This window comes from Hylaeus volcanicus, chromosome 4 (genome assembly GCF_026283585.1).
Source record: "Hylaeus volcanicus isolate JK05 chromosome 4, UHH_iyHylVolc1.0_haploid, whole genome shotgun sequence".
Taxonomy (NCBI): domain Eukaryota; kingdom Metazoa; phylum Arthropoda; class Insecta; order Hymenoptera; family Colletidae; genus Hylaeus; species Hylaeus volcanicus.
In genome coordinates, this window is record NC_071979.1 from 10,378,752 (window position 1) to 10,391,009 (window position 12,258).

At 43.2% G+C, this 12,258-nt stretch overlaps 1 protein-coding gene across 1 annotated transcript in view; it reads left to right on the top strand.

The window, feature by feature from the left end:
* LOC128874667 (protein O-mannosyl-transferase TMTC1-like) overlaps positions 1-12,258 on the top strand; it is a 162,481-nt gene that overhangs the window by 121,353 nt on the left and 28,870 nt on the right. The window contains exons 7-10 of the mRNA XM_054119598.1: positions 603-792; positions 6,516-6,637; positions 6,721-6,885; positions 8,024-8,137. Coding sequence (XP_053975573.1) covers positions 603-792; positions 6,516-6,637; positions 6,721-6,885; positions 8,024-8,137 — 591 coding nt within the window. The remainder of the gene's footprint in view (positions 1-602; positions 793-6,515; positions 6,638-6,720; positions 6,886-8,023; positions 8,138-12,258) is intronic.

A 12,258-nucleotide genomic window follows, 5' to 3' on the forward strand; every position in this document is an offset into this window, starting at 1 on the left:
GCGCTTGATACGGACCCGAGTTGGCGGGAACTGAAAAGAAGCTATTCAGGTCATTCGGAGGTGCACCCGAGAATTCCTTTCTTTATTCTTCGTCGACGCTTAATGGAAGACTAGTGTGCCACGCACGTTTCGACGACAGCGATGTCTCGTGGGTTGGGTACCCTCGGACACTGGAGCGTGGACTTTAGTATTCGTGTTGTGTATTGGGATATTGTTCTGTTCAGGGTTCTTTTTTACGTAAAGTGATTCGTAGATATTGCCTTTCCAAGAGTATGCGATATATTCTCCTTTTCGTCCCCTAGATAACAAGTTCGATATTTACTTACACTGTATTTACGATGACAGAGAAGTAGTATAAATCGGCAGTTTGACACCCCCAGTAAGTCTGGCTTCGACGTGTTCGATCGACCACTTCTCTGACAGGTGATTGACATTTTCGGGGGATAATAAGCCGCGCGTGCCATATACGGGGCTTCAACTGACAGTGAAATACGATTATTTCGCGAAAATCACGCGGTGTAAATTTTTCACTGAACGCACCAATTTTTAGCACGTTACTTATAGATGGTGTTAACGAACCGCTCCTGTCTTTTTGGTTTCAGGTTATTGACGTTCTGCTATCTGGCGGCATTGAATTGTTGGTTGCTGCTCTGTCCAGCGACGCTTTCGCACGACTGGCAGATGGGATCCGTTCCTTTGGTCGCTTCGTTGGCCGACACTAGAAACCTGGCGACCTGCCTGTTTTTCGGCGGCTGTCTCATTCTTACGTACAAAGCCTTCACAGATTTCGAGGTAAGGGTGCAACTTTCTACAGGCATCGTAATGGCGTCCATTGCGAAAGAGGGTCACCAAATCGAGCCAGTGCAAGCGGGAACAATTGCTCCAGCGTTGTTGAATACGCTCGTAGGTATCAACGAGAAGTTGAATGACCGACCAGTTATCGTTCACAAGAAGTCATTTCGCAGTTAAACGTTTCGACCAGGAATGCTCGGAGTAACGAACCACCAAGTTCTACGCCCGCGATCCTCGTGGTCATCCCCGTGATGAAATTGTACTTGGCTCGAACGCCATAAAAGTTTCGCGGCACGAGTGCCAAGTCAAATGCCCGGCCAGGAACTCTGTGTCTTCCTGGTCATAAGTCAGTAACGCAGCCGAGTGTTCAACGTAATGATCGCTGTAAAGTTCCCAAGTGATTCCCAAGTCTTGGACGTCCTTGTTTATCTTTCTCGCCGATGTACACGCCCTGTTATGTTCCTTACACGGATTGTTTTGATATCTTTGTTTTGATAACTCTCTGTCTTTCGGGTCATTCGTTGGTAACGCGGCTAAGCGTTCAGAGTAATGACCTCTTTAAAACCTTAACGACGGTAAACCTACCGTCCACGGGTTGTCGGCCACTTTTCTCGAAGGAGGCCGTATCTGTGGTTTTAACGTTGCCACTCGCCGCCCCCTTTCCACCCCCTCGCACTTGCTCTTCCATTCTAGGCGAAGAGTGGCAGTTAGAGACGACCGAGATCGAGCGCGAGTTGATGGTACTGCGGATGTCTTTTTCAGGAACGAGGCCGTTTTTGTCACCTCTTTCCCTCCGCCAGATAATCTTTGTGCCTAACATCCGATTTGAAAGATGTTTCTGTAATAGCGCCTCCTCGCGCCATTGTTCTCGATGCTGTATTGTCCGCTTTCAGCGTGCGTCTTTGACATACTTTAACGCGCGAGGGGCGAGGTAACGAGAGACGTTACCGGCTTGAATGCCGAAGCGCGTCGGAAGAAGGTTCTTGGACATGTGTTCTGACCTAGAATTGAACTTTTCGCGGATCGATAGGGAAACTCGAAGCTTTGGTTTCCTTCCGGAACGCGGAAACGTTTATTGATGTCGATGAGATGGCATTTTCATGAGAGGTAGAATCGCAGAGAGGTGGAAACCTTTGCTCCCGTGTCTCTAGAGCTCCTTGGTGTCTTCGCTTCTTGAATACTAATTTTTTATCAAATTTAAAGCAATGCAATTTCTTTCATCGCAAAATATGACAGTTTCCATGACTTAGACTCATTGTCATGCCCCAGCTTCGTGCAACGCAACACTCTCCCATGCTGCCTTCGATCGATGTACGAGCTAATCGATTACGAATAGAAAGAAAACGTTTGTTTGCGCGTGCCACTATCCCAGCAATCTATCAATTTATTTTGATTCCAAAGAGACGTGCAAATATGTCGGGTAGTAATTTTCCCGTTCTCCCCTGTTGTCTCTCTCGATGCATTGAAACACACAATGTACGGGGCGGTGATCATAGAACTGCTGACCTGAAATTGATTCGTGCCAAACACATCTTTGAATAATGCGACGACAACTGCTCGCTGATTCGCGCCTCGCGTTTACTCATTTCCTGTCCAGTAATCGTTTCATCATTGAGGTCCCCTGCTTTTCCAGCTTATTTACGCGCGCTGGTCGCGACAAACGACGGTAATTTGGCCACGAAAAAACAATCGTCCGTGGGAGATTGCGAGTTCGATTAATGAGAACCAGTTCCGATGGAAGTGGCCCGATAAACGTTTGAACGGAGACCCTATTAACCAGCGTTTCGTTGAAAGTGGAATAAGTCGACCGTTGCGATGGAATAATAACACCCAAATTCGTTCATGATACCAGCCAAGCGTTTAATTTACTCATTTTCAGCAATTTAATGCTTGCCACGACTACGAATTACGTCGGATATATTCCTTTCGAGAGATCGAGTAGTTTCTACGTTGATTAGCGTGGCAAATTCGCGTTGGTAGCGGTTGCTACGTTCTCGTTTGTCAATTTTATACCGGTTCAAGCACCGTACGTATCTGCCACTTTGCTACTTTTTACGCGCGATAGTGGCGACGTGAGCACAGTTCTAGGAACTGTACGTAAATTGTCGTTTGTGACTTCGCTGCTCAAAAGTTTGCTCGAAAGATGTAGTAGACGAGGGCTGCGCGTATCCCGTGGTTCCTTTCCCATCGGAGTACGGGTTAAACGGCTCCGAAGGAAGAGGAACAAAAGGTTCACTTTTATATTCTACTTCCGTGGCGGATTTTGCAAACTTCTAAGAAACTAGGTTGCAGTTTCCTCCCGAATTTAGTGTCTGCAATTCCTTCGCTGGATTCGTTGCTTGAACTTGCACGCTGGAAATAGAACAAATGGCCGTTCGTTCTCATACTTTCTTCCTTCTCGTTAGAGGAAGGATACAAATTTTCGAAACTCTGAGACGTTCGAAAATTTGTAATATTCGTCAAAACGAAGTGGTCTCGATTGTGCATATTTTTCCCGAGTATACTGCCAAGTCTTTGTCTTTCAAATGTATCGACAAGAAAATTCGGTTAAGTGTTCCATGCCAGAATTGTTCTTTTCGGTTACACTTAACCCAGCCTCGCGTGCCTGAGGATATGATTGCTATCGGCAGTTTCAGCCAACAGTCCTTTATACCGTTTGGTATCGGCTCGGTTAATAGAATGTGCCAGGAGTCCTTCGGTTAAGCGACGTATAATTGGACCCTCTTGAGCACGTCCTAAGGGTGTGCTTCTCCACTTGTTTTGGTATTCAAAACAGTTCGAATATACCCGCGGTGTAATGCACCCCAGATTCGTTATCTTCGATCAATGGCGCTGCAAGTAGTACCTCCGACTCGTCAACCTCAAAATCACGCGTTGCAAATTCGTCTACCATCCCTGTTGCTCCTCGCACTTGAACATTTGCATCTCCCGAACGATCATCCGTATCACACTTATTTGTCCGCAATTTATCATTCACCGCGACACTTCCGACACTTACATCTTTTACCATGCGCACCTCGTACGATGACTCTTCACTTTTGTCGGTGACATCATTACTCTCAGTCAACTCCGATACTTGTTCCAGGTCGTCTTTCGCACACTGCTTCTGTATTTAAGTGATGTATAGTTCGATTCGTCTATAGTTATTTTATATTCATCATCGAGCACTTTTTCTTCCAACCTTGTTTTATTTTCGTCGACTCTAATTAATTGATAAATTAGTATACCACCTAGCCTTTTCCCTGTGCCACCACAATGAAAATGCCGTAACATTCTCCTTTTGACGAATATTCAGTTAGCAGTCCTTTGTTTTTACAAAGGAAAGAATACAATTTTCTTAAAACTCTGAAATGAGTAAACTTCACGATTGAATTTTTTCTTTCGCTGCGCGTTTTGAAAGAATTCAAAACGTCTGATATTCGAAGAACTGGCACAGTTTACACAAAAATTTTCTTGGTCGTTCTTGTTCGCTGTGTTTGAATAATATTCTTTATATTTTCCTTCATCGCTGGCGGCAGCAGTCGAGTAGACTGTTGATTTTCATTCTTTCCATATTGTATACGTTCTCTTTCTTCTTCGGGGTCAAAGTGATTCTCCACTTTCTTATTCTCTTTCGATGACAAATTATCTTTCCTTCGAGAATACTCTATTATTTTCTTTCGTGCTTCGCTCGAAGCACCCTTGCTCTTAATTTCTGTATTTACTATTTTCTGTCCCCAGTCAAAAGTTGTCCACTCGTCTTTGTCATTTTTATCGAAATCGATATCGCGCCGCTTCTGATTCCCTGAATAGAGTATTATGTTCCTCGATTCCCCATGTTTCTTTTCGCTTCTCCATTTCATCACGTACCTTTCCCGTGGACGTTGATTCCTCTTCAATAACCTCGCGATGTTTCACCCGAGTGTGTTTATTCGCTTCCACGTGCGTGCGAATTGATGTTTCAGCTGCGCTCTCATGTTTATCATATTCTTCATGAATATTTCCGCGAGAATGTCTATCTCTGTAGATTCATTGCTTCGCGGAGAATTCAGCGCGAGATTTATACCATCTACCGAGAGTTTCTCCATTTTGTTTGTTCCGCGAGTCTTCGTATATTCAGTTATCTCTTGAGAACATTTTAAACAGATACAAATGTTCCAACTATTTTTTATACAATATATTATGAATCGTAATCAATCTACAGTAGATCCAGATAACTACAGTTTTAGATTACTTTTGGGTAATTTTTAAAGAAACCCATTAATCGCTTATTCGTTATGAATAACAAATCTGTTGGTTCTCTCATACGTGTTTTCATTTAGTAAATTTGAGTTGACTGGTCGAAAAATAATTCGACGTAAGTTCCCGTGCTGAATGTCAATAGGAACAAAAGCCGCTGAAAGCCGCAAATTTCCCGCTGTGACCCGAACCCGTAGTGCTCAATTTCGCCTTAGCGATCGCAATTATTTTGCGAATTTCAGCTCCGTGGTCCCAAGTTTCCGCCACTATCGATTCGAAAGCTTTATCGACGCCGTGCTCGATTCCAGCAATTGTTGCCTCCGCAGCTGGTTTCGAATTAGGGGAATCCCAGACTGATCTTCGATACCGAAATTTACGTTCTAATTCACGAGCAGCGAAATCGATCTCTCTGGACTTTCACAGTAAAGAGATCACAGAGAGTGGCGAGTCATTCGGCTCGATCTTTGTTCCCTGGGAAATTTCAAGGATTATATCGGATCGATGCACAAGTTTGCTGAGTTTGCCAAGAGAAGTTTTTCTAAAATGTATCTCCTGTTTATTACGCAAGCAGATCTTTTTCTAGCAGAAATGACTTTTGCAACAGAAAAAAGTGAAATGTCTCGCGTTTGAGGAGGCACGTTGTGGGGCGTCAACGAACCTTTGATTCTCGACAGCGTGTCCAAACATACTTGGCTGCCTGTGATGTCAACAGTGCCCCACCCCAATCAGTTCCACTCGAAGCGTCTCGCGCTGATCTCATTTCTCGACACTTTAATCCATCGCCCTTGGCGCGTGATTTCTGCTGTCCACCTTCTGAACGAAGCCTCGATCGGTTATTGCTCAAAAAAGCTGCTCCGTTGGCTTATCCGAAGTTATAAGTCACTCCTTCGTAATTCTTTAAAACGTTGACGTCTAAATTCCAACGGGACAACCCAGTAGAAAAAAGAAAGAAAGTCTTCTGGTTCAGAAGACCGGGATTCTAGAGAAACAGCAAAATTTGTTAAAACAGTTTGGCGATTGAAAAGTTTCAGTTTCTTAAGTTCGAAGTAAGTAAACTTTATGTGTCTTCGCGACCTTTATTCTCTTGGCGAATTCTGTTTCGACATACGGGGTGGTTCTGAATTAACGGCCGGAATGACTATCTATATTTCACTTCGATTTCAATTGATAACACTTTTTAATAAAACTAACATTTTCGACCACGTTTACCTTTTGCAAGTGGCCCAAAATGTAAATTTTGGAGATCCTCCGCAGCATTACATGCATTCTTTTTGTTTATTTTAATATAAAACCTACAAGTGTATTCGCGACCAGTTTCCGAGTATTTGTAGGAACCGCGAAACAAAAGCGGAACGTAACGCTACGCTCTTTCCTTGTATAAACTTTATTTAATACGTAGTTAGTGCCTAACACAACGTTACGCGGTTGAGCCGTGCAATTTCATTCTAAGGCGGAACGCTTTTCACCGCTTGCGTCTAACGCAGCAACCTGCGTTTCATTTACAGCAACAGAGGCACCCACCTCTTCTTCTTGGTTGGATGTTCCTGGTACTGCCGTTCCTGCCCGCATCCAATCTTTTTATTACCGTTGGATTCGTCGTCGCGGAACGAGTACTGTACATACCGAGGTAATATGAATTTTTGTTCACTCTTCGCAATTTCCAAACGAAAACGTCTACGAGAGGAAAAGTTAAAAGAAACGATTTTACAGCGTTGGTTGGATCCTATTGGTCGTATACGGAATGCAAATCTGCTGGACGGCGATACCGCGGAGAAGAAGCTTGATAACAGCGGGAATAGCGCTTCTCCTGATTTTAGGGTGTTACAAAACGGTCCTACGAAACAGGGATTGGACGTCCAGGGAAACTCTACTCAGGTTAGTTTAAGACAAGTTTAATCGAATCTATTTTAAGAAAAAGGGTTTGGGAATGTATCGAACATTTCCAAATTTGAAATTTCAACAAAATATAATTTCAGTTACGATGGCAACATTTTCTATTGGCTAGAATTTTTTTCAGAAAGTACGGTCTTTCCTGAAACACACAAGAAATTTATGACCGGCAGCTACCATAAAATTTTTCGAGTAATATGTGGATACTTTTACGATAAGTTCCGGGATATTTTCTTAATTTCGCGTGTAACTACTTTACTCTCATAATAAAAAAATTACGGCCGGTTCTTCAAAAGCGTAAGGAGAAATTTCGTAGAAGCGGGTTAGTACCTAGGAAGTTTAACATCTGGGTTTAGGAGGTAGGAAAAATTGAAAACCCTAAGGGAAAATAAAAAATAAGAAATTGTTACAGAGAATTGTATAGATATTGTATAGAGAAAATTCATGAAGACTGGAATGCACTTTGTTTTGGCTTTTTACTGCCGTAAATTACAAGCTCGTTGCGTATAACAGTTATGTTTCCTAAGCGGGGAGTTAAATTTCGAGCCAGAATTCAACGAAAGAATCAGAATTCTCGGCGTTAACGGAATTCCCTCGCCAATCGTTCGCAAGGTGTAAGCCTGTTCGCGGCGCGGATTCCCTCCCTTCCCATCCAAATTCGCCAAATCGCAAAGTAATTCCGCCGAGATTTACGACAGGCTCTCCGTCACGGCTCGAACAACGCTCGTGGCGCTGTGCCAGCCTCGTACTTACGCGTATGACCGAAAGTTGTACAAAAGCAATTGGGCCGTGTGCGACGATACGAAGCGTAACTATCGCAGATAGCTGGGAGTTGACGAGAGAAAGAACGAGGGTCTTGTCTGATCCGAAATAGATGTTTGATATTTTGGTGGTGTTGTATTAAACAGAACTAATCGGTTCGTTATAGTCTCGGGAAACTTGGACGATTTTATAATATATAGAATCTGTTAAATCTTGGCTACCATAACGATCATTCAAATAATCGCTTTTGCATCATGATATTGGACTTGGACTTAAGAGGTCATAGACATTATTCAGTTTCTTCAGACTTCTGACCTCGAAATACACGCTACATGTTTGACCCGAAATCGCCTTGTTGCAGAGCGGGCTTGCGGTCCCTGCCTCACAACGCCAAGATGCACTACAACTTCGCCAACTTCCTCAGAGACATGTCGCAGCCGAACCGTGCGATTCTGCATTACCAACTGGCCCTTTGGTAAGTACTTGGTCGTCGATGTTGTTTGTTTTGCTCGAGAATTGTGCAAATGGGACACCCGTTGGCTTCTTACGCGGCTACCACGACTCACTTCTCGAGAGTATATGAACTTTTTGCAAAACTCGGACCCTATGGAGACCCGCTTTTCAGAGATTCAAGGGTATCGAGTTCCTATGGCGAGCGTTTCAACGTAATTACTGGTTACCTTGTAACTGCGCCTTTGCTCGTAATTATCGCAAGGCTGTCTTTCGAAGTAACTTTGATTGGAGTTGGAGCAAAGCCGTACCGACGCGACGCGACGGGGTGTAAATTAATTTGAGAAACTCTAATCTTGGAAACCCAAAATAGGTGTTTGAAGAAGGGTGGAGTTTGGTGTAAAAAGATACAAGGCTTGAATGGATTTACAGCCTTTGAATGACGAAAATTCTATATAAATTCCACGCCACGCGTTCCCTTATTATTTTAAAAACAGAACCGAGCGCATAATGGATTTGTATACAGGAACGTCGGGACGAAACGATTCACCGATCCTCGTACCAGAAGTGCATAAATCCAGCTTCTCACTGACATCTCTCTGACAGCCGGATTTTCCCCGCCCAGTTTCGCATGCACACCTTTCTCCAAACGCGATCGATTTCGCAATAATTTCAAATCCTACTCGCGCGAAACGAACGTTCCAATTCGGGGAAAGGCGAGTGATCTCTGCGTCTACAATGCCGACGGTACATATTTTCCTGCCTGAGAGATCAAATTTCAAGATGAGATTAAGGAAACGTGTTGCGTTCTGCAATCTACATTTTAATCTTATTTGTAGTAGTGTTTGAAAATCAATCGTTTATAAAATGTTTAAAAAGAATCGAAAAGAAAACAAATCGTTTTCCTATTCCTGGTTGTAGCTGTCTCATTAATGAATCCAGCGGTCTTGATTTTCCACTTTGCAGAGAGGAATTACCGAGAAGTCGACACTGTCGCGCTAAATTGGAATCGTTCGTAAGGGCTTGTTGTTTTTGAGGAGCAAGCAGTCGCATTTCGCATCGCAAACGTCTCGCCTCGCGCCTCGCGTCGGAAGTGACGCTCGACATAAACTCGTCCAACGATGGAAAGGTGCTTAAATCTACACGATCGTTTTTTACTCCCGTGTTCTCTTTAGCAAAAGGCGAGACGCGGACGTGGGGGCATGGGAGGGACGCGCTTATCAAAGCAGTAAGAGGTTTACTGACAGAGACCGGTATTCCGATAATGAAAATTCCACTTCCCCGTTCGCGCGAATCCTTTTGAAGTCGGCACTTCAATGAACCGATCCCGTTCTTCTTTCTGCGAACGTGCCCGTTCCCTCGCTTCTTTTTCGTCGCGGCGGCCATGTTTCCGACGTCGGCGTCGGCGTCGGCGTCGTCTCGCTTGCGCCCCCATTTTTGTGTAAATGTTCCCGTTGACAGAGGTGAGTCGCGCTGATTTGAATTAGCGCGTTTCTTTCGACGCTTTCGTTAATGTTATCTCACACCCTTCGCAATCAGCTATTCTTAGCTTGTTCCAACACATATAAATGGTTAATTGTACCGACATAACTTAATGTGATTCTTGGAATGAGTTGCCACTTGCTTCTCGAGACTACCTAACTACCTCTGAAGCAAAGAGCACGTCTCCTCCTCAAGCCCGTTCCAGATCTTTTCAACGTCCACGTTAGGAAACCAGAATTTACACCCAGCGCTGTGCCTTCCACTCTCCATTTTAATTCTACCTTACCCCTATTCCCACGTAGCGATGGCTTACCACCCACTAAAGAGTCAGAAAACCTGTCGAGGAAGCCAAACGGTTGACAATCCCCTACGAGTTATCCGCTCGAGACGCGAGACAAAGTCTCGTCTAGTCTATTGTGCTTCGAGTCCTGACTCAGGCGGATTTTTACGCCGTGGGCGAGGAAAACGGAAATGCGCAACGATTCGTGAATCCTCTGGAACTGCTCCGTTCGCTCCAGCGATCCCGTTTCCTTCGTATTCGGAACCGGTAAGCAAAATTAATCCGCGCGCCCGTTGTACACCGTTTTACAGGCGAAGCAAAAAGCAGAATCCAATTAAATAATTCAAGCATGACGGCGCGATGAAGAGTGGGCACCCACGCGGTAAATCCGCGAGAAAGCTCGATATTTCACCGATACGAGAAACCAACTTCTGTACGACGCGACGCCGACGAGACGAAAGCTGCGGTCCAGAATTTCACGGCGAGCTTGGTTCGCTTCTGATACTCATTTGTGCCGTAGCTCGAAAGCTAAGTCGAACTGAAGATGCATCGTATTAAACTTGGTTATTATCGGTGACTCTATAAATAAAGCAACATCGAAACATTGGATGGAAACAAATATACGCGATGAAATGTTACCTGACCCCTAGATATCGATGATAATTAATTGCCACAAGTTACATACCATCGAATAATAAATACGCGTTGCGTTTAATAATATTGTAGTAAATTTTGGAGCTGTATAGATTCGAATTCCAGCCAATTTACATGCAACAATGATAGAAACGACAAGATGAAATGAATTTCACACTTGTACGATTAAACGTGACAGTGAATAAAGGGAAAATACTGAATCATGATGTAGAGGCCAAAGCGTGGTCTTGTGGAGAAATAATTTAATTTAATGAATTATTTTAATTGGATGGCAACGTAACGTACACGTGGATAAAAAGTGGAAAATGGACACATGTTTGCTGAGTTCTGGAATATAAACAATACAAACAGAACTTCAAAGTAGCATCGTGAAAGTTGCCGAGAGGATTTTAATTTTTAATGAATGTTGCATGTCTGGTCATCCATAACTTTTTAGAAAAGAGAAATTGTAGAAGAAAGATATTATTCGCAAAAGGGGTTCCATTGCTAATTTTGGTATTGATTTTGACTTTTATACGATGAATTTCATTCGCGAGCACTTTACGCTTCTTTGCGAGGGGTATCGTCAAACGGTTGTACCCTCGGCTCGATTAGTCGAAGAGTTTCTCATGACTATGGATATAGAGATGAAGAGGACACGGTAACTTAGAGCAGGTTTGCTACCCTCGCAGAGTAGGAAAGGAGTCACGATGAATTTCCGCAACGCTGAAGAATTTTAATCGGTCCAACACTTTCATAATCTTCGCGCTGCTCTGCGACCGGATTCTTTTGCGCGACGCTAGAGTAGGGGCAATGTTTATTAATGAAACGGCTCGCTTCTGTGTTTCGGAGTTAATTAAAAAACAGCGATCAAGATGGATACCGTGTGACGGTGACTTGGCGTGTTACTCGACACGAAGCTTGGAGAAGAATTCTATTGAGAAGGAACGTCAAAGGATTACACGCTTCGCGCTGGAAGCAATTTTCTAGATTAGAATTCATGATTCATGCGGAATTCGGGATCGTAGGGAACTATTATTTGGCCGAGATTTTTAAATGTAATTTATCTTTGTCCCTCGACAGACTCGAGTCTATTTCAATCGTTTGGAAATCTCTCGATTTTAATCAACTATTTTAAGGTTCTATTTCAAGAGTGCTCTTTATATACATACATACGTTAGCAGTAACATTTTAATTAGCGAATAAACTGAATTAGAATTCACCAAATAAATTACTCTGTTTTTGCAGTTTTCAAGCATCATTTTAATTACAGTCTGTTCTCTATAGAAAATTTTCCATTTCGAATCAACTTTTATTATAATTAGGGATTCTTTGAGACTGAAAGAAGCACAAGCCACTTAACTCCACAAGCTTCCAGTGCGTTAAAAAGACTTTTTTTGTATAGATTGGGGGTTCCCGTAAATGTTAGGCTTGGGTTAAATGGTTGACTAGACCCGTCTGTGGCTAAGCTTCATTTAACTATAGAAATACATCTGTACGTACTATGAATAGCACCATACGCGAATGTTCGTTCTTTGAGAATTAAATGGACCATTATTCTGGTATTTCACCGACATCGCAGACAGCTGCATCAATTTCTAAAGACATACTGACGTCGAGCCGAATTTATAGACTATTCCGTTTCTGCCTCGGAGTTTATGCTTCTACTTATACATGATGTAGGTGTTGCATTAACGTAGTTCGATGCATGAGCGTCAAGTACATATTGAATAATCTATTAACACGATCGG